This window comes from Macaca fascicularis, chromosome 10 (assembly GCF_037993035.2).
Source record: "Macaca fascicularis isolate 582-1 chromosome 10, T2T-MFA8v1.1".
In the NCBI taxonomy this organism is placed as follows: domain Eukaryota; kingdom Metazoa; phylum Chordata; class Mammalia; order Primates; family Cercopithecidae; genus Macaca; species Macaca fascicularis.
This window is the reverse complement of record NC_088384.1, coordinates 36,319,161-36,344,663: the sequence shown is the minus strand read 5'-3', so window position 1 is coordinate 36,344,663 and position 25,503 is coordinate 36,319,161. Positions and strand designations below refer to the sequence as shown.

The 25,503-nt window shown below is 51.8% G+C and overlaps 3 protein-coding genes across 28 annotated transcripts in view; 1 reads left to right on the top strand and 2 right to left on the bottom strand.

Annotated features, from left to right (window-relative positions):
- LOC123567285 (uncharacterized) overlaps nucleotides 1-6,665 on the bottom strand; it is an 84,173-nt gene extending 77,508 nt beyond the window's left edge. For 20 of the 23 annotated variants that reach the window (XR_010578515.1, XR_012418383.1, XR_010578514.1 and 17 more), the window contains exons 1-3: nucleotides 6,389-6,665; nucleotides 4,367-4,544; nucleotides 3,545-3,644 (exon numbers count right to left, since the gene is read on the bottom strand). The gene's annotated coding sequence lies outside the window, so the exon portion shown is untranslated. Of the gene's footprint in view, nucleotides 1-3,544; nucleotides 3,645-3,875; nucleotides 4,060-4,366; nucleotides 4,545-6,388 lie in introns of all 23 variants that reach the window. The other 3 variants (XR_012418396.1, XR_012418394.1, XR_012418395.1) reach the window with 2 other exon arrangements.
- Nucleotides 6,666-12,383: 5,718 nt separating this feature from the next.
- LOC107126511 (aspartate-rich protein 1-like) overlaps nucleotides 12,384-25,503 on the bottom strand; it is a 61,668-nt gene continuing 48,548 nt past the window's right edge. For all 4 annotated transcript variants that reach the window (XM_074003210.1, XM_065522577.2, XM_074003209.1 and 1 more), the window contains 2 exons: nucleotides 19,849-20,197; nucleotides 12,384-17,506 (listed from right to left, as the gene is read on the bottom strand). The gene's annotated coding sequence lies outside the window, so the exon portion shown is untranslated. The remainder of the gene's footprint in view (nucleotides 17,507-19,848; nucleotides 20,198-25,503) is intronic.
- Nucleotides 16,775-23,843, top strand: LOC135965504 (ral-GDS-related protein-like). The gene is made up of 11 exons (XM_065522580.2): nucleotides 16,775-16,953; nucleotides 17,079-17,272; nucleotides 17,397-17,713; nucleotides 18,482-18,697; nucleotides 19,069-19,172; nucleotides 19,665-19,734; nucleotides 21,289-21,363; nucleotides 21,846-21,920; nucleotides 22,512-22,535; nucleotides 22,889-23,010; nucleotides 23,520-23,843. The coding sequence occupies exons 1-11, from the start codon at nucleotides 16,775-16,777 to the stop codon at nucleotides 23,557-23,559; spliced, it is 1,416 nt and encodes a 471-aa protein (XP_065378652.1). The 3' UTR covers nucleotides 23,560-23,843.

The window sequence follows — 25,503 nt, the reverse complement described above, 5'->3', positions numbered from 1 at the left end:
GAGATCGCGCCACTGCACTCCAGCCTGGGTGACAAAGCTAGACTCCGTCTCTAACAAACAAAGAAACAAAAAAATTATATACAGACATACATCTAGATAGATAGATAGACTGGTAAAACCTTGGCTTCTGCATTTGTGGGGTTGGCTAAGCAAGCCCAGAGTCCACAGGACTGGCCGTCAGGAAACGACAATCACCGGTGGGCTGGAGCCGCACAGGCAGGGCCAAAGCTTGTTTTTCACAGGCACTCAGGAAGAAAGATCCAGAGGGAAGGGAGCACAATGGTGGACTCAACTGCTATTTGAAGTCTGTGCTCCAGGAAGTCCTAAGCCCTCTCTTTTTTAAAAAAAGAAACATAAACTTTTTGGCTGGGTGTGGTGGCACAAGCTGTAGTCTCAGCTGCTCAGGAGGTTGAGGCAGAAGAATTGCTTGAGCACAGGAGTTAGAATCTAGCCTGAGCAGCATAACAAGACTTTGGTTGTAAAAAGTATTTAAAAAACAGTCCGGCCACAGTGGCTCACGACCATAGTCCCAGCACTTTGGGAGGCCAAGGTGGGTGAACTACTTGAAGCCAGGAGTTCAAGATCAGCCTGGCCAACATGGTGAAACCCGGTCTCTACTAAAAATACAAAATCAGCTGGGTGTGGTGACACATGCCTGTAATCCCAGTTACTTGGAAGGCTGAGGTGGAAGAATTGCTTGAACCTGGGAGGCAGAGCTTGCAGTGAGCCAACACTGCACTGCTGCACTCCAGCCTGGGTGACAGAGTGAGACCCTGTCTCAAAAAAATAAATAAGAAATATTTTCAAAATAAAACACTTTTAATGTTTTTATTATTTTTTTCTTTAGCAGTACATTGGCAAGTTGAGTAAACTTTTAATTTTAAAACAGTTTTAGAATTACAGACAAACTGCCAAGACAGCACAAAGTTCACACATACCCTTGTACCTGGCTTCCTTCTTATGAATATCTTAAATTAGTATGGTAAATTGCTACAGTTAAAAAACCTAGCTGCGCATGGTACCTCACACCTATGATCCCAGCACTTTGGGAAGCCAAAGTGGGAGGATTACTTGAGTCTTGGAGTCCAAGACTAGCCTGGGATACACAGTGAGACCTTGTTTTAGTTAAAAAAAAAAAAAAAAAATTTAAGGCCGGGCTGGGTGGCTCATGCCTATAATCACAACACCGTGGGAGGCCGAGGCAGACAGATTACCTGAGGTCGGGAGTTCAAGAACAGCCTGACCAACATGGAGAAACCCTGTCTCTACTAAAAATACAAAATTAGCCGGATGTGGTGGGGCATGCTTGTAATCCCAGCTACTCCGGAGGCTGATGCAGAAGAATCACTTGAAACCAGGAGGCGGAGTTTGCAGTGAGCCGAGATCTTGCCATTGCACTCCAGCCTGGGCAACAAGAGCAAAGCCCCACCTCAAAAAAAAGAAAATTTTTTTAAATGAAAAATTGGACCAGGCTTCAGCACAGTGGGACAGTCACACCTCACTGCAGCGTCAAACTCCTGGGCTCAAGCAATTCTCCCTCCTCAGCCTCCCTAGCAGCTGGGACTGTAAGTGCATACCACCATGCTGACTAACTAAAACAAAAAAAAAAAATTAGAGAGATGTAGTCTCGCTATGTTGCCCAGGCTAGTCTCACACTCCTGACCTCAAGATCTTCCCATCTTAGCCTCCCAAAGTGCTAGGATGTGAGCCACCATCCCTGGTCCCAATAAACCAATACTGATATATTATGATTAACTAGGGCTCATCTTGATTCAGATTTCTTTACTATTTCCCATAATGTCCTTTTCCTGTCCCAAGATGTCATCCAGGAGACCACACTATGTTTAGTTCTTAAGTCTCCTCAGGATTGCTGGAGTGCAGTGACTCCATCTCGGCTCACTGCAACCTCTGACCACTGAGTTCAAGCTATTCTCCTGCCTCAGCCTCCCCAGTTGCTGGGATTACAGGCACCTGCCACCATGCCCAGCAGTGCAGTGGGGCTATCTTGGCTCCCTGCAACCTCCGCCTCCCGGGTTCAAACAATTCTCCTGCCTCAGTCTCCCAAGTAGCTGGGATTACAGGTGTGTGCCACAACTCACTGTCTTTTTTTTTGGAGACAGAGTTTGAGATGGGGCTTCACCACGTTGGCCAGGCTGGTCTAGAACTCCTGGCCTCAGGTCATCCACCCACCTCACCCTCCCAAAGTGCTGGGATTACAGGTGTGAGCAACTGCGCCCAGGCTATTCTGCACTTCACGTGCAAAATAATTTTCCCTTTACAATAAATTGCTCCATGCTGCATCACCTTTGCTGTGTGATTCTTATTTAAATTCTTTATTTATTTTAATTATTTCTTCTTTTTGAAACAGGGTCTCACAATGTTGCCCAGGCTGGTCTCAAACCTTTGAGCTCAAGCAATCCATCCACCGTGGCCTCCCAAAGTGCTGGGATGACAGGAATTAGCCACCACACCTAGCCTAAATTCTTTGAAACTTACAACTGCGGCCTCAAAACAGTTGTCAATCATTGCACCACTGCTGTCCAGCCTGGGCGACAGTCTAAGGCCTCATCTCACAAAAGGAAAAAGATATATTAAAAATAAATAAATAAATAAATAAATAAAATTTTTTTTCCCCCTAAAAACAGGGTATCCCAGTCAGGCACGGTAGCTCACACCTGTAATCCTTGCACTTTGGGAGGCCGAGGCAGGTGAGTCATCTGAGGTCAAGAGTTCAAGACCAACCAGGCCTACATGGTGAAACCCTTGCTCTACTAAAAAAAAACCCACAAAAACTAGCTGGACACGGTGGAAGGTGCCTGTAATCCCTGCTACTCAGGAGGCTGAGGGAGAGAATCACTTGAACTTGGGAGGCAGACGTTGCAGTGAACCCAAGAGTGCACCAGTGCCCTCCAGTCTGGGATCCTACAGAATGAGATTCCAGCTCAAAAACAAATACAAGAGCCAGGGTCTCCCTCTGTTGCCCAGACCAGAGTGCAGTGACGCGGTCACAGCTCACTGCACCCTTGACCTCCCATGCTCAACTGATTCTCCTGCCTCAGTAGCTGGGACTACCAGCACGCATCACCATGCCTGATGAATTTTTTAATTTTTTGGGGTGATGGTCTCGCTATGTTGCCCTGGCAGGTTTTGAACTCTTGGCCTGAAGTGATCCTCCTACCAAGTCCTGCCTACAAAGAGCTGGGATGACAGGCGTCACCCACCACACCCGGCCCTTCAAAGCTGCCTGTTCCTTGACCACGATGTATAGCAAGGGGAGCTAGAGTGAGAGCAGCACCGTGGGAAAGGGACAGGAGTGCCAGCCTGAGCTATGTGACATTAGGCCAGACCCCTCTTCTCCAAGCGAGATCAACCACATGAGTGATCTCAGGAGCCCGTGTCCGCTCAGACAGCCTGGATTTTAGCTTCGTGGGTGGATGGGAACCTGTGAAGGTTTAGAGATGCTGGGAGAACCTTTTTCCTGGGAGAGTTTTCCAAATAGGGAACAAACAGAGCCACCCTGGGCCCCGCTGAGGGAGGATCCTACCAGAAGCCGTCACCACTGTCTCGCTTCACGCCGGTGGTGATGGTGATGTCATCGATGCAGGTAGTTGGTGTCGTGTACAGAAGCAAAGACCGCTGCAGTCCTGTGTAGTTGAAGAAGTCCAAGTCTGTGTTCTGGACAAAGTAACCCTTGGGATACCTAGGGCGGGAGGACTGTGGTTCGCTGGGCCCTTGCCACGGGTCTTTTGCCCTCAGTTCACATGCCTCCCCAGATCAGGGCCTCCTCTCTGCGAAGGCCACCCTGTCCCTGGCAGGAAGACCACAGGGTGGGGCGGGAAGATGGGTGTGTGCAGTGGACGCAGGATGGTACCCACTTGGACATGTCGGTCACATACAGATGGTCCCTGGTGGCAGGGTGGGGGGGGTGAGCGTGCTCTTGATGGCGACAGTGACTCAGAGGCGGGAGGGCAGGGGACCCACGTGGAACAGGCTGCTGACGTCAGCCTCGAAGGGGAGGCAGCCCCTTTCATGCTCTAGCGTGTGGACACCATTCGCCCACTGCAGACATAGGAGATATGGGAAGGGGGTGGCAGGTCGGGACATGAGGAGGGGCTCTGCTATCGGGCACTCCCTCACATAACCCGCAGCATGGGGCTCAGGAGCCTGCCAGTCAGACAGGAAGAATGACATCCCAGTGGGGTAGATCAGGCCACCTATCCCCCTACACAGGGCACAGCCCCCAGGGCAGGGTAAGGCCCCCCACTGTCCCAACCCAGGAGACAGGCTGTGGGTGGAATCTGACAGTCCCATGCTGTTCAGCAGCTGTGCCCACCCACCCGCCCTGCCTACTCCTGGCCATACTGACCACAATGGCATAGAAGTGGGCACTGCCAATCCTCAGCATCACTCTTGTGTGCAGGTCCTGGATCCATTGCTTCAGCAGGGTCACCTCCCGTTCATGCCACACCCAGCTGACAAAATGCCCAGTCCTGGCTGATATCATTGAAGATGCAGAGAACCGGTATGTCCAAGGTGGGGCCCGACTGCAAAGAGAAGGGCTGGGCTCAGCTCCTAAGCCCCCAAAGGGATCCGGGACCAGTGTGCTGCACAGCTGTGCCCCCAGACCTAGAACAAGCCCTGACACATGGCGGGGACTCCTGGCAGAAAAGACAGATAGCTTGCTGATGACAGGTCCACTGCCAGGGCAGGTTGTACACCTGGGACACTGGGGTCAGGAGATCCTCATTGGGGCGGATGGCACCCAGTATCTCCCGAGACAGGGGTGAACCCAGGGGCACATCCCAGCCAAAGGCAAGAAAGTTCAGACCTGTGACTAAGATGCAAATGACCCACTGCCTGTCAGAGGAAGAAAGGCTGGTTAGGGGGAGGGGCAGCTCTGCTTAGGACAGTGTGAGTGAGGCCCACGCTGGCAGCCAGCCCTCTCCTCTCTTTCTCTTGTACTGAATACCACAAAGTCAGAGACAGAGGATGTAGGCTGGGTATGGTGGTTAATACCTGTAATCCCAGCACTTTGGGAAGCAGAGGCAGGCGGATCACAAGGTCAGGAGTTCGAGACCAACTTGGCCAATATGGTGAAACCCCATCTCTACTAAAAATACAAAAATTAACTGGGAGTGGTGGCGGGCGCCTGCAGTCCCAGCTACTAGGGAGGCTGAGGCAGGAGAATCGCTTGTACCCAGGAGGCGGAGGCTGCAGTGAGCCATCCCCTTGGATATCATGCCATCGCACTGCAGCCTGGGTGACACAGTGAGACTCTCTCTCAAAAAAAAAAAAGACAAAGAAAAAGAGGAGGTAGAACAGGCAAACGAGGCCCAGACTTCACCGGATTCCACTTCTCTGCTGACCACTTCCAAGTCAGGAGGGCAACAGGGGTGGCATCCTCGGCCTGATGTCACTGTCTGTCCTCTATCTGAACCCTGAAAACCAAGCTACCTTCCCCCCTCAGCAGAGCCGACATCAGAATGTCTAAACTGTCCCCTCCTCCTGATCCCCGGGCCCAGCTCTGTGCAGGGCCTGCCCCTCAGGCCTGACGAGTGTCTGGTGGCTCATGCCTATAATCAGTACTTTGGGAAGTCAACGTGGGAGGATGGCTTGAGGTCAGGAGTTTGAGATCCGCCTGCATAACGTACTGAGACCCTGTATCTTAAAAAACAAAACAAAACCAAAAAGTTGGTTTTTGTTTTGAGACGGAGTCTCAGTCTGTCGCACAGGCTGGAGTGCAGTGGCCTGATCTCGGCTCACTGCAACCTCCGCCTTCCTGGTTCAAGCAATTCCCCTGCCTCTGCCTCCCAAGTAGCTGGGATTACAGGTGCTCATCACCACGCCCCGCTAACTTTGTATTTTTAGTAGAGACGGGGTTTCACCACGTTGGCCGGGCTGGTCTTGAACTCCTGGCCTCAGGTGATCCGGCCGCCTGGGCCTCCCAAGGTGCTGGGATTACAGGCGTGAGCCACCAAGCCCGACCAAGTTTCTTTTCTTTCTTTTTTTTTTTTAATTAGGCATGGCGGTCCCAGCTAAATTGCAAGGCTGGGGCGGGAGAATCGCTTGAGCTCAGAAGTTACGATTGCCCCATTCCGCTCCAACCTGGGCGGCAGGGTCAAACCCCGTCTCAAAAACATTTCAAAAACTAAAAATCAATATTAGAAAGGACACTGCCCAGGCTCAGCCTTCGCCTCAGGACGCGGCTGCACAGGAGCTCTTCCTCCTCCTAACGCCTCCTCCGCCCTGGCCCTCCCGGGTCCCCCTAGTCCTCCCGGTTCCCCCATCCTCCAACCAGGCGCCCCCAAGCCCGTTGACCTTTAACCTCCTCCAGGCCCCCAGTTCTGGGGCACTCAGGTGAAGGAGGGTGCAGGGCGCCGGGGCTTACCCATTCCCAACGCCGGGTTTCCGGGCGCCTCTCCTAACGGTCACCGGTACCTCTGCTCCTGGAAGCCCAGGCGTCGGTTGACGGAGAAGTGGGCTGGGAAGCCTCAGAGGTGGTGGAGCTCCTTGCGCTCCCGCAACGCGCTCTCCCCGGTGTACAGCATCCCGCCCAGCAGCGCCTGCGCGCAGCCACACAACAGCGGCCCCAGAGCGGCCCCGGACACCGCCACCATCCAGGTCATAGTTCCCGCTCCCAGTCTTGTCAGCCAGTCTGAGGGGATGAGAGCGGCGCCGGCGGAGCCCTGCGGGCCTGTCGCGCGACGCGCCTGCGGCGTGAGGCGCGTGAGGCCGTCGGCGCCATGTTTGTTTAGGGCGAGTGCCAGGCCTGGAGGGCGGGGGCGGCGCCAGACGCTGCCCAGTAGGACCTGTGGCTGAAATCCAGGGCTAGGCCTTTGGGGAAGCGGGACCCCCACCCTCAGCTCCAGCCAAGAAGGGCGTCGTCTGCTCCCCATCCCAGCAGAGGCTGGACGATCCAGGGCCACAGACCAGGACAGAACCCCTGAGATTGGTGGCATCCCCGTTTCTTCAAGGGGCACCTCCACTTACTTTCCCCAGCAGGAATTCAAGCAGGCCCCAGCAGAGCCTCTTCCATGACTGCTGGATGCAGCCTCTTGCAGGGATGCATGTCCTTGGGAGGTGGCCGTAGCCTTTACCCTGGACCTCTGGGACCCTGACTCTAACCAAGGGGACAGAAGCTCCTTCTTGGCTTTGAAGATACACGAAGATACAGGGAGAGAGGCCAAGTGCAGTGGCTCACGCCTGTAATCCCAGCACTTTGGGACGCTGAGGTGGGGGGATCACTTGAGGCGAGGAGTTCGAGACCAGCCTGGCCAACATGTCGAAACCCCCTCTCTACTGAAAATACTAAAAAAAAAAAAAAAAAAAAAAAAAAAAAAACAAAAGGGAGCCAAGCATGATAGCAGGCGCCTGTAATCCCAGCTATTCAGGAGGCTGAGGCTGAAGAATCACTTGAATCCAGGAGGCGAAGGTTGCAGTGAGCCGAGGTCACACCACTGCAGTCCAACCTGGGTGACAGAGCAAGAATCTATCTCAAAAAAAAAAAAAAAAAAAAATTGCAGGGAGAGGGTACCCTGCAGAACCCCACTTTACTCCAGTAGGGAAGGCACCGTGTGGAAGGGTAGAGGAAGAGATCTGGAGACAGTGAAAAAGACATAGGTTTATTAAGGGGACTTTCACACAGGTGCAGTGGCTGTGGCTGGACATGAGAACCACTACATTTGTAAAAAGCATGCAGCGTCCATAACATTTTCACCTAGCATCCTCGACCTGTTACCGGTGGAAGGTATCCGAGTTCCCGGTGGTGAATCCATACACAACTGAAACAACCTCAATTCTTGCCTCCTCAGAAGAAAGAATTTGACTGAGGGTCATAAGGTAGATACCAGATAGAGGCAAGTTGCAGAGCAGGAGTAAAATTTTTTTAAAAAGCAGGCCAGGAAAGGGGGTAGTGGCTCATGCCTGTAATCCCAGTACTTTGGGAGGCTGAGTCGGGTGGATCACCTGAGATCAGGAGTTTGAGACCAGCCTGGCCAACATGGTGAAACCATGTCTCTACTAAAAATACAAAAATTAGCTGGGCGTGATGGTGAGTGCCTATAATCCCAGCTACTTGGGAGGCTGAGGCAGGAGAATCTCTTGAACCTGGGAGGTGGAGGTTGCAGTGAGATGAGATTGACCCACTGCACTCCAGCCTGGGCTATAGAGTGAGATAGTATTTAAAAAATGGTTATTAAAAACGTTACAACAGGAAGTAAAGGAAAGAAGGAAAGTACAACTTGGAAGAGGGCCAAGCGGTCGACCCGAGAAACCAAGTGCCCAGCTTGACCTCTTGACTCAGAGTTTCACAGGTTGGCATCCTTCCAGGATCTTGCCACTCCTGATTCCTTAGCTTGGGGCTCCGAACACACTTTCTTCATTGACCATAAAGTCATTCTGAGGGTACACATCAGGTACGGCTGTCAGGTGCCTCTGTCATACAGAGGGGTCCCTCTGGTCCTAGGAACCTCGACTGGACACAATTGTTTGCACGATTACTCCCCCACCCCTTTTCTCATGCTCGCAAATCCACCTTCTGAGAATGGACCTTAATACTGGAAATGGAGTCCCCAGCATAGTGAAAATAAACACATTCTACAAACTGACAAGGCCTAAAGGCTTTTTCCCAAATGTTTATGCACTTTTTCTTATTTTCTTTCTTTAAAATTTTACTTGTATATTCCTTTAGTGAAATGCTTACATGCTTAAATTAGTATATAGTTCACTGTTTATGAGGCAGCTTTAGGCCACATTTAACAAAAGTAAGAACAAGTAGGATGCAAAAGTTTATACAGTATGTAAAAATCAGTAATTCAGGATGGGCTTAGTGGCTCACACCTGCAATTCCAGCACTTTGGGAGGTGGAGGCAGGAGGATGACTTGAGCCCAGGAGTTTGTGATCAGCCTGGACAACATAATGAGACCACTGTCTCTAGAAGAAATACAAAAAAAAAAAAAATTAGTCTCTCCAAAAGTTTAAATATTAGCCAGCTGTGGTGACGCATGCCTGTGGTTCCAGCCACTTCGGGGGCTGAGGAGGTAGGATCATTTGAGCCCAGGAGGTTGAGCAATGAGCTGTGATTATGCCACTGCACTCCAGCCTGGGCAACAGAGTAAAGCTGTGTCAAAAAAATATATATCTTTAATTAAACTAAATAAATTCAGCTATTCTAGTCATATATCAAGACCTCAATAGCCACATGTAACTAGTGGCCACCATTTCACACAGTGCATATATGGGGCATTTCTATCATTGCAACGGTTCTTTTTGGAAACAAGGTCTCACTCTGTCCCCCAGGTGGGAGCACAGTGGTGCAATCATGGCAGACGGCAGCCTTGACCTACTGGGCTCTAACAATCCTCCCACCTCAGCGTCCCAAGTAGCTGGGACTACAGGCAAGCACAACCATAACCAACTAATTTTATTTTTTATTTTTCTTATTTTTTTGAGATGGAGTCTCGCTCTGCAACCCAGACTGGAGTGCAGTGACAGGATCTTGACTCACTACAACCTCTGCCTCCCTGGTTCAAGCAGTTCTCCTGCTTCAGCCTCCTGAGTAACTGGGATTACAGGTGCACACCACCACGCGCAGCTAATCTTTGTATTTTCTTAGTAGACACGAGGTTTCACCATGTTGGTCAGGTAGGACTCGAACTCCTGACCTCGTGATCCACCCACCTCGGCCTCCCAAAATGCTGGGATTACAGGTGTCAGCCACCTTGCCTGGCCACAACAAATCTTAAATATTTTGTAGAGATGGGCTCTATGTTGTGCAGACTGGTCTCAAACTCCTGGGCTCAAGAGAGCCTCTGACCTTGGTCTCCCAAAGTGCTAGCAGTCCAGGTGTGAGCCACCGCACCCAGCACTGCAGAACCCAGGTCTATCAGTGCTGACCTAGAACCTCTCGAGAGTTTCTTAAGAATTCAGAACTGGGGCCAGGCATGGTGGCCCATGCCTGTAATTCCAGTACTTTGGGAGGCCAAGGCAGGTGGATCACTTGAGGTCAAAAGTTCAAGACCAGCCTGACCAACATGGTGAAACCTCACCTCTACTAAAAAAATTAAAAAAAGCTTAGGAGAACGTGGTGGTACGTACCTGTAAACCAAGTTACTTGGGAGGCTGAGGCAGGAGAATCACTTGAACCGGGAGGTGGAGGTAGCAGTGAGTCAACATTGTGCCACTGAACTCCAGCCTGGGTGACAAGAATGATCTTCCCTCTCAACGAAAAAAGAAATCAGAGCTGGATACCTTTTCAAACAGGATGAGCAAGGGTGCATATCCATGAGCCACTTCCCTCTGCTTGATTAGTTTGCAGAAGTGGCATTCTGTAAGCAAGATAAATTTAAGGGTGCAAACAGAACAGCACAGTCCACTGTGGGGGGCTGTTCTCTACGTGTCAATGGGAGTCCCAGGAGCTGTGACAAATGAGTGTGAGCTGGCTGGGGAGAGAACAAGGGGCTGGATGGTGTTCAGGAATCCACATGGAAAAAAAAAAAAACAAAACCGTCAAGATAAAGCAACCTATCTTTGGTGAGGAAGATGAAAAAATGAGAGGGATAAAAATATGAGGACAGGCTTGGAATGGTGGCCAGGGAGGCCAGCCAGATCTCCACACAAAGATTCTGCTGTTAAGCAGGAGGCAGCCTCAGGGGTGAAAGTTTCCTGAAGCAACTCAGGTCAGGCCTCACATACAAGAGCCCCAGAGGCTGCAAAAGCACCAGCTCAGCCAGCCAAGAACCCAGGGCCACACCCTCCTGAGACCCAGACTCCAAGTGAGGATCGCTGGGATTCAGCTGAACAGGAGGACGTGACAGCTGGAGGACCAATACTTCCCAACACCCTTCCAGCAAGCAGCTGTGGACCTGCCATAGGAGCGGTGACAGGCAGGATGGTGGTCTGGGAAGAAGGATCCCAGACTGGGTGTCCCATACGACCTGGTTGTGACGATCCCACAGCCAACACTCATGCCCCAGCCAAACCCAAACCCAACAGCTCCCCAAAGCCCTCCATGTAAATAGCCTGTGCACTGCTAAGCAGATACCTCAGGGAATAATCTGATGGCTGTGAAGAAGATGCAGCCTCAACAGGGTTCCACAAGCCTTCTGCAAGCAAAGCCTTCTTTGCTTGGGTGCCTCTTCAAAGCACTAGGGAAGCTCTTAAAAGATACAGGGTCAGGCACAGTAGCTCACGTCTGTAAACTCAGCATTGTGGGAGGCAGAGGCAGGAGTACAGCTTGAGGTTAGGACTTTAAGGACAGCCTGGGTGGAATAGCGAGACCCTGTCTCTACAAAACACAAAAATTAGCATGGCATGGTGGTATATGCCCATAGTCCCACCCACTTGGGAGGCTGAGAAGGGAGGATTCCTTGAGCCTGGGAGGTCAAGGTTGCAGTGCCCATGATCATGCCACTGTGCTACAACCTGGGCCACAGCACAAGATCCTGTTACAATCAAACAAGCAAACAAAAAACCAAAGATGCCTGTCATCTGCCTCATCAAATAAATCCAAATCTCTGCAGGGTGACACAGGGTATTCGCATTTTAAAATATCTCCTCTGCTGAATAAAAGTAGAGTAATGGCTGAAAACCACTGAGTTATGTAAATACACTTCCTGTGACTTATTTGTAGCCCTTTCGTATCTAACAATTTCTACAGACCCTCTCTGTGGGCTTCAGAAGCCAGAATGGGCAGGGCCAGGTGAGAGGTGTCCTAGGACACTGAGGCTAGAGCACAGCTCCCAGCTCAGGGGGACCCATTTCTGAGGTGAAGGCACCCACCAGGGGCTCCGCCTGTCTTCAGAGGGAAAATCACACCTCAGAACCCCAGAGACCCAAAAGAAAGATCAAATTCAGCAGATACCTGCCACTGGACCCTGGAGCGGCAGCCCCAGGAAAAACTGCCATTGCACTGTCAGCTCCCTCCAGCCCTCTCTCAGGTCCCAGCAGGAGGAGGTCTCTGACTAAGCTCAGAGGTCTCAACAAAAGGTGGGTTGAACCTCAGAGGAGTTAATAATAGGCCTATAGTTACCTCAAGACTCCACCTGATCAGGGCCAAAAATGAGTCCTGGGAGGGCAGCCAGGAAGAAAGCAGGGCAGAGAGGAAACACAGGGAGAGGGGCCCTGGGACCACATCAGATACGGAGGGAACCAGGGGAATGAGAGCAGCCCTGATGATTGTGCTCCCCACAGCCCCTAAATGTCTCTGCTCCCTGAGAATTCAAGGTGAGGAGCTCACTCTTACCCTTCACCCGATCCTGGGCTCTGGCAGGCTGGCCTGATTCCTGTCCCAGCCTCACCCATTCTCCGCAGTCGTCACCACTGATGTGGGCAAGCTTATGTCTCCGGTTTGCTGGGCTCTCACTCGCCACCCAATGGCACCAAGTTAACTTCTTTGCATGCTTTATTTTCTGTGATTAAAAAGGGAAGCAATTCTCACTGACGCCATTTCTCAGAGGAGAAAACAGGCACAGGGATGTTCTATGACTTCCTCAAGATCACCAAGCTACAAGTGGGAGCTGGGCTTTGAATGGAAGTCTACCCATGCTCCTAAAGTTGAGCCATCCTCCAAGGAAACAATGGGGGAGGGTGAGCGGCCAGAAGCCCAGTGGGGCCTTTGAGTAGGTCTTATGGAAAGGAGGTGCTTACAGGATGGAACCTACAAGATGTGACCTCACTTCCTTACTGACAGACCCCAACAGAACTTAGAATTCTGGTAACTAGGCACCCATATTATACACACAGCCCCATTTCCAGCTCAGTTGATAGTCGACACTCCAGAGAACAACATGTTCTCCTGCTGTGTCCCAACATGCTGCCGACCTCCTCGTCGCAGGAGAGGCCAAAATGAGACTGTTTCTCGAGAATCTAGACATTGGTACAACCCTCACCCTCGACGCCTCTGGCCCTTTGCCAGAAGGCACCCACAGGTAACACAGGGCCCAGGGCAGGCCCGTCCAGGCCAGGCCTCAACTGTGCCCACTAGGGCAGTGCTGAGCCCCTCCCCATGTGTTTGGGGAAACAGGAGAAGAGGGGCCCTCCCTGGACAGGAGCAGGTAGGTTGTCGGGGGTTGGGAGCCTGGTCAGTATGTCAGGTTCACAGCCCAGACCATGCCTTCAGGATGGGAAGGTGAGTGTCGAGGACACAGTTTGTCTGCTCAGATCTGAATCCCAGGACCTCAAGCTGTCATCTGCCAGAGATCTCAAGCTCCTCTGGCTGGAGGTCTATGCAGATGCTCCTATGTGCCCAATCCTGTTGGGGAAGGGGGCGCCAGGGAGGAGTTCTAATGGGGGTGTCCCACTATGGGGTCAGCCAGGCAGGCCACTGACACCTCTTCGCCTGGCTCACTCTCTTTGCAGATCTCCACACAGCAGATCAAGCAGGAGCTGTTGGATGGATTCCATTTCTCCATCTTCTTCAAAGAAGGGCAGGGGCCCCCTGCTACCAACCACGGCCAGTGCTGGTCTGGGGTGAGACTGGACACAGAAGGGTCTCCACAGACAGGGATTCCAGAAAACCAGGGTGGACCCAGGACTCAAACACGAATATGGGGATTCCCTAGGCTCTGTCCTAGGGCTTTCACACTTGAGTGAGCCACTGTCCTCTCCCAAAGGAATCTGGCTGCCATTAGTCCCCAGTGGCAACTTGGTTACAGGCAAAGTCCCTTTCACCTATCAGAGGAAGATCAGAGAAAATCCTTCTGTTTTCACTTGATGCTATGCCAGGAGTATCTCAGCATGTTGCTACAAGAATTGGGTATGAGGGTAACATTGTAGCACATACTCATACTGTTATCATTTTAACTCCCCACCCTAAGTGTATGTCCAGCAACAGGCAGCTCCCCTGCCCTGTTGACCTCTTCCAGGACTTAAAATCCAACACTTCTACACAGACAAGATGGGGGGGTGGTGATTACAACAAAAGAAGGTGAAGCTACTCTATGCATCTGGGTTGAAAGTGTCATCTCAGAGAACTCATCCCTGCAGACACACCGGGCAGCTGCTGCACTCTTGCATGTCACTGTAATATTCCTTAAGGGAGGCCATGCTCCACAGCGGGTCAGCCTCTCAGTGCTGGTGGAGCCTGTCGTGATAAAATTCCCTTTCTAGGCAGCCTTTCTACAGGGAGCATAATCCTATGTGTGTCCTAATAGGCTGGAGCAGTTTGCCAGGGCTGCCATAACATGCACGCTGACTGAATGGCTTAACCACAGAAATCTGGTTCCTCACAATTCTGGAGACTGGAAGCCCAATGTCAAACTGTCAGTCTGGGGTGGTTTCTCTGGGCCTCTCTCCTTGCCTTGGAGATGGCTGATTTCTATCTCAGTCAGGACAGGGTCTTCTCTTGAATTTCTCTGTGCACTGACCACCTCTCCTTGTAAGAAGCGCAGGCCTATTAACTTAGGGGCCACCCTAATGAACTCACTTCTCCTGAATTACCTCTTGGAGAACTCTGTGTCCAAACACAGTCACATTCTGAGTCTCTGGGGTTGAGAATAGAAACAGTTACATTTAGGGGAGGGGACACAATTCAACCCATAAAATACACAAATCCCCTGCGGAAGACACACACCCGGGAAAGGGAAATCTGGGTGAAAGGATGTGCAGATAGCAAGTTTCAACAGGTGTAGCCAGTTGACTTTCCAAAAGGGCTCCAGCTGCTCACAGGGTCACCAGCAGCCTCTGAACGTAGCTGCTTCTTTGAACACAACCTCCCCTGAATACTAACATGTTCTTAACTTTTTGTCAATCTGCTGTCTGTGTGGCAGAGAGAATCACCTTGTTTCATTTCCACTTTAAACCATACATTTCCGTAACCTTTCCCGCTTTCAATACCTGCCTGCGTTGTCTCTTCCACGAGTCGCCTGGCAGATCCTGGGCCTTGGGATGCGCTTCCTCCCACCCTGGAGTCTTCCGGCACTTTCCCCTTGACCAGGGCTGGGATGGCCGTAGCTGTTTCTCCAGACTCACATTCATGTTAAAGAACAAAAACAATCATATCCCTTTAAGTCAAAGGGTTCTTCTAGAGCATCTTGTCCGGTGTGCTGTCACTAAAATAAGGAGAGGATGAGACCTCCCCAGACCCTTCTTTTCCATATAAGAAGCAGAGCCTCAGGTGGCCTAGGGGAATTTCATCCAGTCCTCCCTGTGGAAGGTGCTCTCTTCTGACCCGGGTGCTGCTGAGCAAGCATCTGACATCCAAAAGCCCGCGTCTCCTCTTCTCCACCATGAGGGTGATTTTTGAGGAGTGCAGGGATGATGCTCTTCATGCAGGCTGTTGATACAGAGGGTGCTGTTGCCCCACAGCTCACATTCACCATGCTGATGCCTTGAAGGCATGAATCATTTTATCCTTCCCCATCCTCACATGCAATTTTACCTTGAAAGCCTAGAACCCTTTTCACCATGGGCACCCAGGTTCTCCACATGCACAAGTCCCTGAAGGGTTGATGCTTCTTGGTGTGAGTTCCAGATCCCGATCCTCTGGTGGTTCATTGGTGTTACCACTGACTCTCATGTCCCTCCTTGTCCCCCTAGTATGAAAATGAGATCTGCAGGATGCCAACTTTCCAGCCCAGCACAAGGGAGAAGATGTTGGAGTCCCTGGTTCCAGCCTTTCTAACTAAACCCATCTCCTCCTATGCCACCTGCCTGGGTCCCTCCTGGGACTTTATCACCGTGCCACACTTTTTGGAACTACTGGTTAGAAGGTGAGTGTCCATCCCCTCCAAGGCACCGAGGTGCCTCTGTCCCCTACTGGCTGTGTCTTGAAGATGCACCTCTTGGAGCCTCAGTTGGCTCCTCTGGAACAGGGAGTAATGAGAAGATGAACCTCACAGGGTTCTTGTAGGGACTGAATGATCTAAGACACAGCAAACAAAGGGGTCCCTAGAGCCTAAAACTCTGGACAATCTGCTGTGGGTGCTGTGATTCATGTTTATTACTTTTCTCTTCCCCCTCACTGAAGCAGCTCTCAGCATTCTGCCACAATGGCCCATCTCTCTTCCTGTTTGGAAAGGCACATAGAAAGCAAGTCTGCAATGGCATTAGTAAACGATTTCTGAGTTTCCTTCTGGCTGGACTTTCTCCTTGATACAGACAGAAGTGGGGTCCCTTCATGCTGAGAAAGGAGCCACAGGCCCTCTCTGACATCTGGAGAGGCTCACTGAGTTTCTCCAATGGTTGGGGTTCACTCATTCAACACATACATACAAAACACTTCATTTGTGCATCGTTCTTCTTGTGACTTGGCATAATTTCATAAACAAGGCAGATGACAATCCCTGGGCCTCAATTCTACTCAGAGTCAGGTGCTCACAGTAGACACAATAAACAAATGGTATCTTCAGAATGTTAGAGGTGAAACCCTCATGGCCTCCTCTACGTATGGTGGCATCTTCCCAGATCCTGACTAGAATGACGGAGCCCAACAAGTATCAACTGGGGGGACTTAGGGTTCTGAAGGGCCTCTTCACCCACAAAACATGGGGGGAAATATGTGGACTCTGGCTGGGGAGAGACTAAAGGAGCCCTGGGGTTCATATGTCCTGTAATTCCCACAACAAGGCTGACATCTGGGGACTTCCCCTGCACGAGGCAAATAGTGAATTCTGTAAATGGAGACTTAGGTCCCTTGCAAAGGAGACGTGAGGTTGAGGTCACAACTGGCCACTGAGAGACCCATCCCCAGCACCGTGCCTTCCCAGCTCTCCCTGTCCTCCTCCACCCAACATCTGCCCCTACCCTCCTCACCCCAGGACCAGAGCTGGAGCTTTGATGAGCAAGCTGCTCACAAATCTGCCTGGAGCTGCAGTCTTGAGTGCCCAGCTGCACAGTGCTGTGCTCCAGGGCCATTGGGAAGAGAATGTCAGTGGGACGCTGGGGCGCAGAAGGGTCCGTACAGCCCTGCTACATGGCCAGGTCTGCCCCTTCCAGGACAGCACTGATGGCTTGGGGTAGGGTGGGGCTGTCCTCTACACAGGCAGCAAGAGGCCAGGGACCCAGAACCACATAAGGGTGCCCTGGAGGGTTGTGTGGGAGAAGGCCAGGCCTCTGACTCAGCTGTCCACTCCATCACCAGCACCACCGGCTCCATTTTGTTCACCTGGCCCCCTGAAAACCCTTCAGTTTGCTGCCAGGCCCTGCAACGGTCATCTTTCTGGATAAAGCTGGCCTTCAGGACCTTCACCTGGCCTGGACTGGGCTTGGAGGACCATCAGGGAATTGTCCTAGGCCAGTTGGTGCTTCCGGAGCCCAAGGAGGCCAAGCCAGATGGTGAGAAGACTTTCCAGGGCTGGTGTTTTCGGGGTACAATTCCCTTAATTTCCATCCAGTCATTTCTATACTTGGAAATCCCAGTGAGGAGTGACTGGAATGGTGACCTTTTCTCCTTTTCCAGATCCTGCTCCACCTCCTGGGCAACACGCATTAACAATGCTGGCCCTGGAGCCAGCGCCACCACTGCTGGCGGAACTGCCGCCTGCTCTGGAGCCAGAGTCACCTGTAGCCCTGGATGCACAAGGATATCGACATTCAACACCAGCACCAGCACCAGGGGAAGGGCCCCCTCCAGGAACAGTGCTGGAGCCACAGTCAGCCCCAGAGTCACCCTGTCCCTGTCCCGGGACTGTCAAGAGCCAACACACTGAGGAGCGGCCTGACATCACCACCTTCCCTCCCAGGCTGCTGGCAGAGCAGCTGACCCTCATAGATGCGGTGAGCAGCTGGGCTTTGCAGGCTGTGCGTCTGGCACCAGCTGTCTCAGACCAGCCTCTCCCTGAAGAGCAGCCAATGCCCTGGGTCCAGTTTCAGCCCCACTTCTTACCAACCATGGGATCTGGATGAGTTTCCTCAACCACAAGCCTTCCCTGTCTGCATGTGGACAGCAGAGATGGGAAATCACCCATGCCAGCTGCACAGAGTGACTGTGCAGACTGAATGACAGGGGATGGACAGAAAGCAGGACAGGGCAGGTGATCAGTGAGGGGCAGGCAGGGCCATGGGTCACTCACCCAGCTGCTCAGGAGCCTCACTACTCTCAGCACTTATTAGGTATCTCATGCATATTAGATTCTATGGCAGACACCCAAACAGAGCCCAAGGTTGCAGTTGCTGCAAGGAAACTGCACCGGTATGGAGAGAAGGAGTAGAGGGCTGATTGGGATGGGAGGAAGTAGAGGCCTCAGGATGGGCAGGCCTGAGCCACCTTCTAGTTCTTGGAGTGAGAATGGCCTGGAAGAAAACGTCACTCTCACTTTCCACCCTTGTTGGGTTCTGGGCCATGATGCATTCAGGGCCCTCGGTGGGCAGAAAACCAAATGCAGGGACTCCCACAGGTCTGGAGCATATTTTAAAGCTTTCTCAGCTCCAGCTCTGTTCATGCCAGAGACTGTGGATGACTGTGAGCTCACTTCCTGCCTGGGACTGTGGGTGACTCTGAGCTGGGCTGTGCTGTGTCCATGACACTCTCCTCCTCCCCCAAAGGAGCTGTTCAAGAAGGTGGAACTCTACGAATGCATGGGCTCCATCTGGGGCCAACGACATCAGAAGGGGAGTGAGCATGTGGCACCCACAGTTTGTGCCACCATTGCACACTTCAATAGGCTCACCAGCTGTGTCACCACCTCCTGCCTCGGGGACCACAGCATGAGGGCCCAGGACAGGGCCAGGGTGGTGGAGCACTGGATCAAGGTGGCCAGGGTAAGCCATGGTCGGGCCTTGGGATTCCCTCTCTCAAAATGGGGAACTGCCTCTTCTCCGCCATCGGCTTTCAGGATTGGCATCTGCATCTCTAGCCTGAGCCCTGCAATCCCCTAGGCCCTTCTTCCCAGAGCTTCCCTGACCTTGACCCCCATGGCCCAGTAGTGGCTGCTCACTTCTGACCTGGGATCTTCCTTGGGTTGAACTGAAATCTTCCTAGATGAGTGACATTCACTCAGCCCCAGGTGTACCCTCCTGAGGCTCCCTGGGCCTCTGCTTCATTCAGGAAGGGAGATCTCAGCAGAGGGTGCTGAGGCTGAAGTGGGTCGGACTCCAACTCTGGACCTCACAGCTCACTCTTCCCTCTCCAGGAGTGCCTACGCCTCAACAACTTCTCCTCAGTGCACGCCATCGTCTCTGCTCTGCGCAGCAACCCAATACATCGGCTACACAAGACGTGGGCAGGAGTGTCCAGGTGAGGAGCTCCCTCCACGGGAGCACCAGAGTTGACCTAGGGACCCATAGGTCTCCCCATGTGCCCTCAACGACTCTGAAAGGTTCTTGGAGAACAGGGACGGTGGAGGTAGGGATGGGCTGGTGGGAGTGCTCACTAAGCTACCCTGGACTCCTAGGCAAGGATTTCTAACTCAGGAGGAAGGTTTTTTAACCATCAGGAACAGACTGGAGCCAATTGGAGGCTTTCAGGTGTTTGTACCCAGCAGTGGAACTGTGTCCAGCTGGAAGCTAACTGTGAACACGCGGGGGCTCATGTGAAGTGGAGATGGGCCAGGGGAGGAGCACGACAGTCCCACCCTGGTCCTCTGGAGCCCTTGTCATCAGATGACCCCACTGGAAACTCTCACGCAGGAAGCCGAGATTCATTGAGTTTTCAAACAAAAGGGATTGGAACTCACAAATCTCCCCCGTGATTCCCAAATTTACCCTTTTTTCTTTCCTCTGTCAATAGCAAGAGCACAAAATATCTAAAAGAACTCTGCAAAAAGGACACTGCAGTGAAGAGGGACCTGCTGATCAAGGTACAGTGGAGTCTGGGAGATGCGGCACAAGTGTTTAAGGGTCAGAGAAAAGAGTGAGTTTGGAAGGGCATTGGACCCGGTGCGCAGTGGTTATTTTGTAATGTTTTGAGTTACCTACAAAAAGTGCACTTGAAAAATTCCCTCCAGGCCTACTTTGGGCAAACAGGAGGAAAGGTGTGTGGGTCCATGGGCGCGTGGGGGCACCGGGACAGGAGGTCCTGGAAATGGGATGTGGCAATGGCTGCTGGGCTTCTGAGTGGCGGTGATGAGCTGCAGCATTAGCAGGGCTCTGGCTCCCACGCTGGTCAATGCTGCTGGCATGGAGCTTCCTCCAGGCTGGGGGTGGTCATTGTAGGTGGGACTTTCTTCCTTCCTCAAACTGGCAGCAATTCCTCAGGAAGCCAGGCCTCTGCTGCTGCATCTGTCTGCAGCGCACCTCCATGGGCAGGGACTGCAGCCCACACTGGGGGAAACAACAACAGAGGAAGCTCATGTGCCAGGGAGTCCAGTAGACTGCCCAGCTATGGGTACCAATGGGCAAACTCAGGACACATGTATGTGCTTGCTGGGACTCCCCGCTCTGCCCTTTGCAGACATCTGAAAATGGTCGTGTCACAGGATTCTCAACAATTAGCAGTGACAAAGGCTCATGACAAGTATCTGGGGGATCCATGCATTCCTAGGGGATCCTCCCCAACCAGATCTCCGAAACTCCATGCAAAAGAGAAGGCAACATGCCACCCCACCCAGGATTCTGGAAAATCCTGCCATATCCATCAGAGATGTCGCCTCAGGAGGCCACATCCTGAGTGGAGGAAGAGAGAGTTCTGTGCATGGAACTCCCCTGGGGGATCACTGACGAGGCCAAACCGTGGATTTGGCATGGCGCAAACCCAGTTTGTGTGGCAGAGACTCCGGTGGGGCTCAGATACGCAGGTGCCATTTAACCAGGTCTCCTAAAATGCCCTGTCCGTTTCCCATCATGACTCTGCAAGGCTGGAGTCCTAGACACTCAGAGACTCCAGAGAACAAGACCCTGATGGGTGGTGGTGCTGGGATGTGGGGTGAAGGCAGCCGAGACAGAGCCTCCAGTAGGGGGAGGAGGTGCCCTCTCTTTTGGGGCCCTGGGGAGTCACTGCCCACTCTTGGTCTCTGTTTCTTTATCTGGAAAATGAAGGGATGCTGAGCCTGTAGTGCGGGCCTCACAGGGTGGAAATCAGGTTCGAGAAAAGAAAGCAATTGGAGGGTGCTCCTGAATGGTTCTTCCTCAGAGGGATGAGGGGGAGAACAATGACAACAGCTACAGGAAACAGTACTCAGGAGGCCCTGTGAGGTAGCTGTGGTTTTCATGGCTCTTTACAGAAGAGGAAACAGTCTCAGGGAGGCCTGGCTGTATGATTGGGTGACACACACAGGAGTGTGGAGCTGGCCAGTGGTATGAACACTGTGCCAGGTGACTCATGCCAGTCCCTGGGGTTCCAAGTGTGGGGTGGCTGGGGTATAACTGGGGGAAGGGAAGACAGCCTCACTGTCCCTGTCCCTGACACCTGGCAGGCGGGGAGCTTTAAGGTGGCCACCCAGGAGAGGAACCCCCAGAGAGCCCAGATGAGGCTGCGGAGGCAGAATAAGGTGAGTGAGACTGTGGCATGGAGGGACCGCAGGGGATCAGAGGACAGGGCTCTTTTCCCCACCAGCTGGAGACCTCCGTATCAAGACAGCGGGGGCTTCCTCCCCAGCCCTGTCCTCCTATGGCCACTGGGCCTGGAAAACCTCCATTGCAGAGACCAGAGCAAGGGTCTGGGAAAGCAGAACTCAGAGTGGATGTGGGGAAGGGTAAGGCTGGGACCACAGGCCCTTGTGACTTGTTAAAATCCCACCATAGAGGTAACTAGGAGTGACTGCCAGACTTGGAGGTCAGCTGGAATAGAGGAGGCAGAGAATTGGGAAAGGTAGCTGAGGGTCTTTGGCTGCTACAACTGGGAGACCTGGGGAGGGGGGTTCTGGGAGACAGGGGCTGATGGGATTTCATGGGACAGGGCGTTGGGCAGGCACCTCAGGGTCAATACTCATCACCACTACCCCTCTCACCTCCCCACCCCTCCATGGCACAGGGCGTGGTCCCCTTCCTGGGGGATTTTCTGACTGAGTTACACAGGTTGGATTCGGCCATCCCGGATGATCTGGATGTGAGTGAGCCTGGGGCAGGCTGCTTGGGAACCAGGATCCTGAGGCTTGGGAGGAGAGGGGCCTGGACGGAGCCCTTAGATCTCAGCCCTTGGAAAACCTCCTCTCCTGAGAGTCTCACAGCTGCTCCTGTGGGAGGGGGTGCCAGGCCCATCTCATTACCTCTGATTGACAGAGGCTCCATGGCAGTCACCAGTCCCTATCCCTGAGTGGTGAAGCTGCAGAGCTGCCTGACTGCAACGATGCTGAGCTGTGGGCTGAGCTGGACTCAGCCTCTCCCTAGGGTAGTCCCATAATAGGAGGGTGAAATTGAGCCTTTCCAAGGGCAGGCAATTCCAGGGTCACTGAGCACTTTCTTTCTACGAGAGACCTCAGTTTCTCTGTCTGTCATCTCAGAGGGTTGGGGCAGAAGGTCCCTGAGCCTCAGCTCCCATGACCCCTGCCCTAGAGCCCAGAGCCTGAGGCAGGTTCAAGTTCTGTCATGTGCACATCCCCTGACCCTGGTGGCCCTGGCAGTAGTGCAGCATGGGAAGGGATGGGGTGGGGCTGTTGTGGGCCAGGGACCTTTCTGATGGGCTCTATCTGACTTCCAGGGCAACAGCAACAAGAGGAAGAAGGTGAACAGCTGGGGCATTCTCGTTGGATGAGGTTGGGGATGTGGACGTCACAGTCCACCCTGGGCAGGACACTCCCTGGCTCCATCCTCTATATCTTAGGTTTACTGGGAGGGTTTGACACACACAGGAGGAGGAGGAGACCTATCCCAGTGGAGAGAGTGGGAAAGGCACTGGAATCAAAGACCAGTTCCTGCAGGAGGGGCTGTTCACATCCAACTCTGAGAACAGGCTGGGGGCTGCATGGGACCCCTTCACAGAATGGTCCCAGGGACCAGCCCCTTCTCCCTGCCTGCCAAAGGTCCCCTCAGTGTCTTCCACCCAGGCCCTGTCAGCATCCTGTCCTCTGTCTCTAGGAGGTCCGAGTTCTGCAAGAAATGCAGCTGCTCCAAGTGGCCGCCATGAATTACAGGCTTCGGCCTCTGCAGAAATTTGTCACTTGTTTCTCAAGAATGGAGCAGCTCAGTGAAAAAGAGAGGTGAGGGCCTGGCACATGGGCAGAGGGTGGGAGAAGGCTCTCCATTTTTTTTTTAAATGTGGTCTGGCTCTGTCGCCCAGGCTGCACTGCAGTGTCACCATCTCTGCTCACTGCAACATCTGCCTCCTGGGCTCAAGCCCTTCCTCAGCCTCCCAAGCAGCTGGCACTACTGCTATCCACCACCGTGTGCGGTTGTTCTCCTGTTGTTGTTCTGGTACAGGTGGGGTTTCACGATGATGTCCAGGCTGGTCTCAAACTCCTGGCCTCAAGCAATCCACCCACCTCAGCCTCCCAAAGTACTGACAGTACAGGTGTCAGCCACCCCACCTGGCCTAGAGGAGGCTCTCCTGTGGACAGCTGCAGAGAGCCTATGGCCATGACTCCACCGCCAGCATCAAGCCCTGTTGCTTGGGGACTGCTGGGGACCCAGGATTCCAGCTGGGCAGGCAATGAGAAGGGACCCGATGTGTGGCTCATGGTGGCCTCACAGCTGCCTCTCTGTCCTGCAGCTACAAGCTGTCCTGTCAGCTGGAGCCCGAATCCCAGTAGGCTGGAAACATCCTGCAGTGGCTGGGGCCCTATTGGGATGCTGGCCAGAACACCGGCTCTGCATCATCCTTCATCCAGACCCGAGACACCAGGAAATCACATCTAGGTGGCTGGCAGCTCAGCTACATCTTGACCCCGCTCCTCAATACCAGATACTCCTGCTGGCCAGGATCAGGTCATGGGACTTTTGCATGTCAGGCGGGAAACCATTTTAGGTTTATTTTCTTTAATGTATAAGTAACGGTTTTTTTTCTTAGCTTTTGTTAAAATAAAATTTTAAAACACTATTCAGAATGTTCTATAGTTGTTGGAATGAGAACAGTAACTCCAGTGCAGTAACCGTATACCAGTCTTTAGGATTCATCGTCTAGCATGTCAAATTGAGGCTATGGCTGAACAAGTCATGGAATAGCGTTCGCGTTACACCTGCCAAACGTTTAATGTTTTCCTTCTTTATTCAAATTAATTATTGCTAACTCTGTTTAAGGAAAACAAAAAATAAAACAAACAAACAAAAAAACACTGAAAAACCACAGTATGTCACCCAATCTATGTCACTTGTTCTACTGACCAGTTACTCTCAAACCTAAATTCTAGTTAAATTCAAGTTCCACTGGGTTACTCTACTTTTTTAAGTTGTAAATATTTAATGAATCACTTAAATATTTACTGAAGGGCTGGAGATGGGAGGTATTTATGCAAGTGGTAGGGCTGGCCTTCTCCAGAAGTCCTGTGCACAAGGGAGCTGGCCATGAGTCTCCAGGAAATACAGATAAACTTTTCCCACTATGGATCTTCCCAGACTTTCTGACACCTCTCCCCTAAGGGAACATCAAGGAAGGAGAGAATTGTTTGAACACAATATCTAAAGGATGTCCCACAGCTTAATTTGAACACAAGAACACAAGCCCCATTGTGGTATATCAGACAAAAACAAGTCAAAGAAATCAACATTTCAGGGTCTGAAATATGATACCCCCAAATCAACACAAAATAAACACTTCAATCCAGTCCTGGAGCCACAAAGCTCCTATAAGAAAAGTGGGAGTTTATTTCAGCAAAACTTGTATCTATGCATGCAGTTTGCAAAAAAGAAAGAAAACAACAGCAAAAAGTATCTATGGCAGCAAACCCTTAGGCCATGCAATTGATTTGGCATTACTTTTTCTTTCTTATTTTTTGTTCTTTTTGGATGGGACACAAAAATCACTGCTAACAAATATAAATACAAACACACGGGACTATACATCATTTGAGAGCTTCCTCATGGGAAAGAGAAACAATGAACCATTAAAGAAGGCATCCTGATGAGTTCATGTCCTTTGTAGGGACATGGATGACGCTGGAAACCATCATTCTCAGCAAACTATCGCAAGAACAGAAAACCAAACACCACATGTTCTCACTCATAGGTGGGAATTGAACAGTGAGAACACTTGGACACAGGAAGGGGAACATCACACACTGGGGCCTGTGGTGGGTCCGGGGGTTGGGGGAGGGATAGAATAGGAGATATACCTAATGTAAATGATGAGTTAATGGGTGCAGCACACCAACGTGGCACATGTATGCATATGTAACAAACCTGCATGTTGTGCACATGTACCCTAGAACATAAAGTGTAATAATAATAAAAAAAAGAAGGCATCCTACACATTGAAAGAAAGTTCAGCAGAAACATATCTGTGAAAGGGATTGCAATCTAACGTGTATGAGAAACTAACACTACTCTGGGAAAATGAACAAAATCTAATACCCAAGCTAAAACTGGGCAAAGAACCTCAACAGGCACATCTGAAAAGTAATCATGAAATTGACTGACAGGTCAAAGAGAAGCTGCTTCTCTAATCATCACTAATCATCACACACATGTCTAAGTGCAAACCACACTCAGATACCTCTCACTCTCATTAGGATGAAACTTACCAAAAACAAGAAAAATCC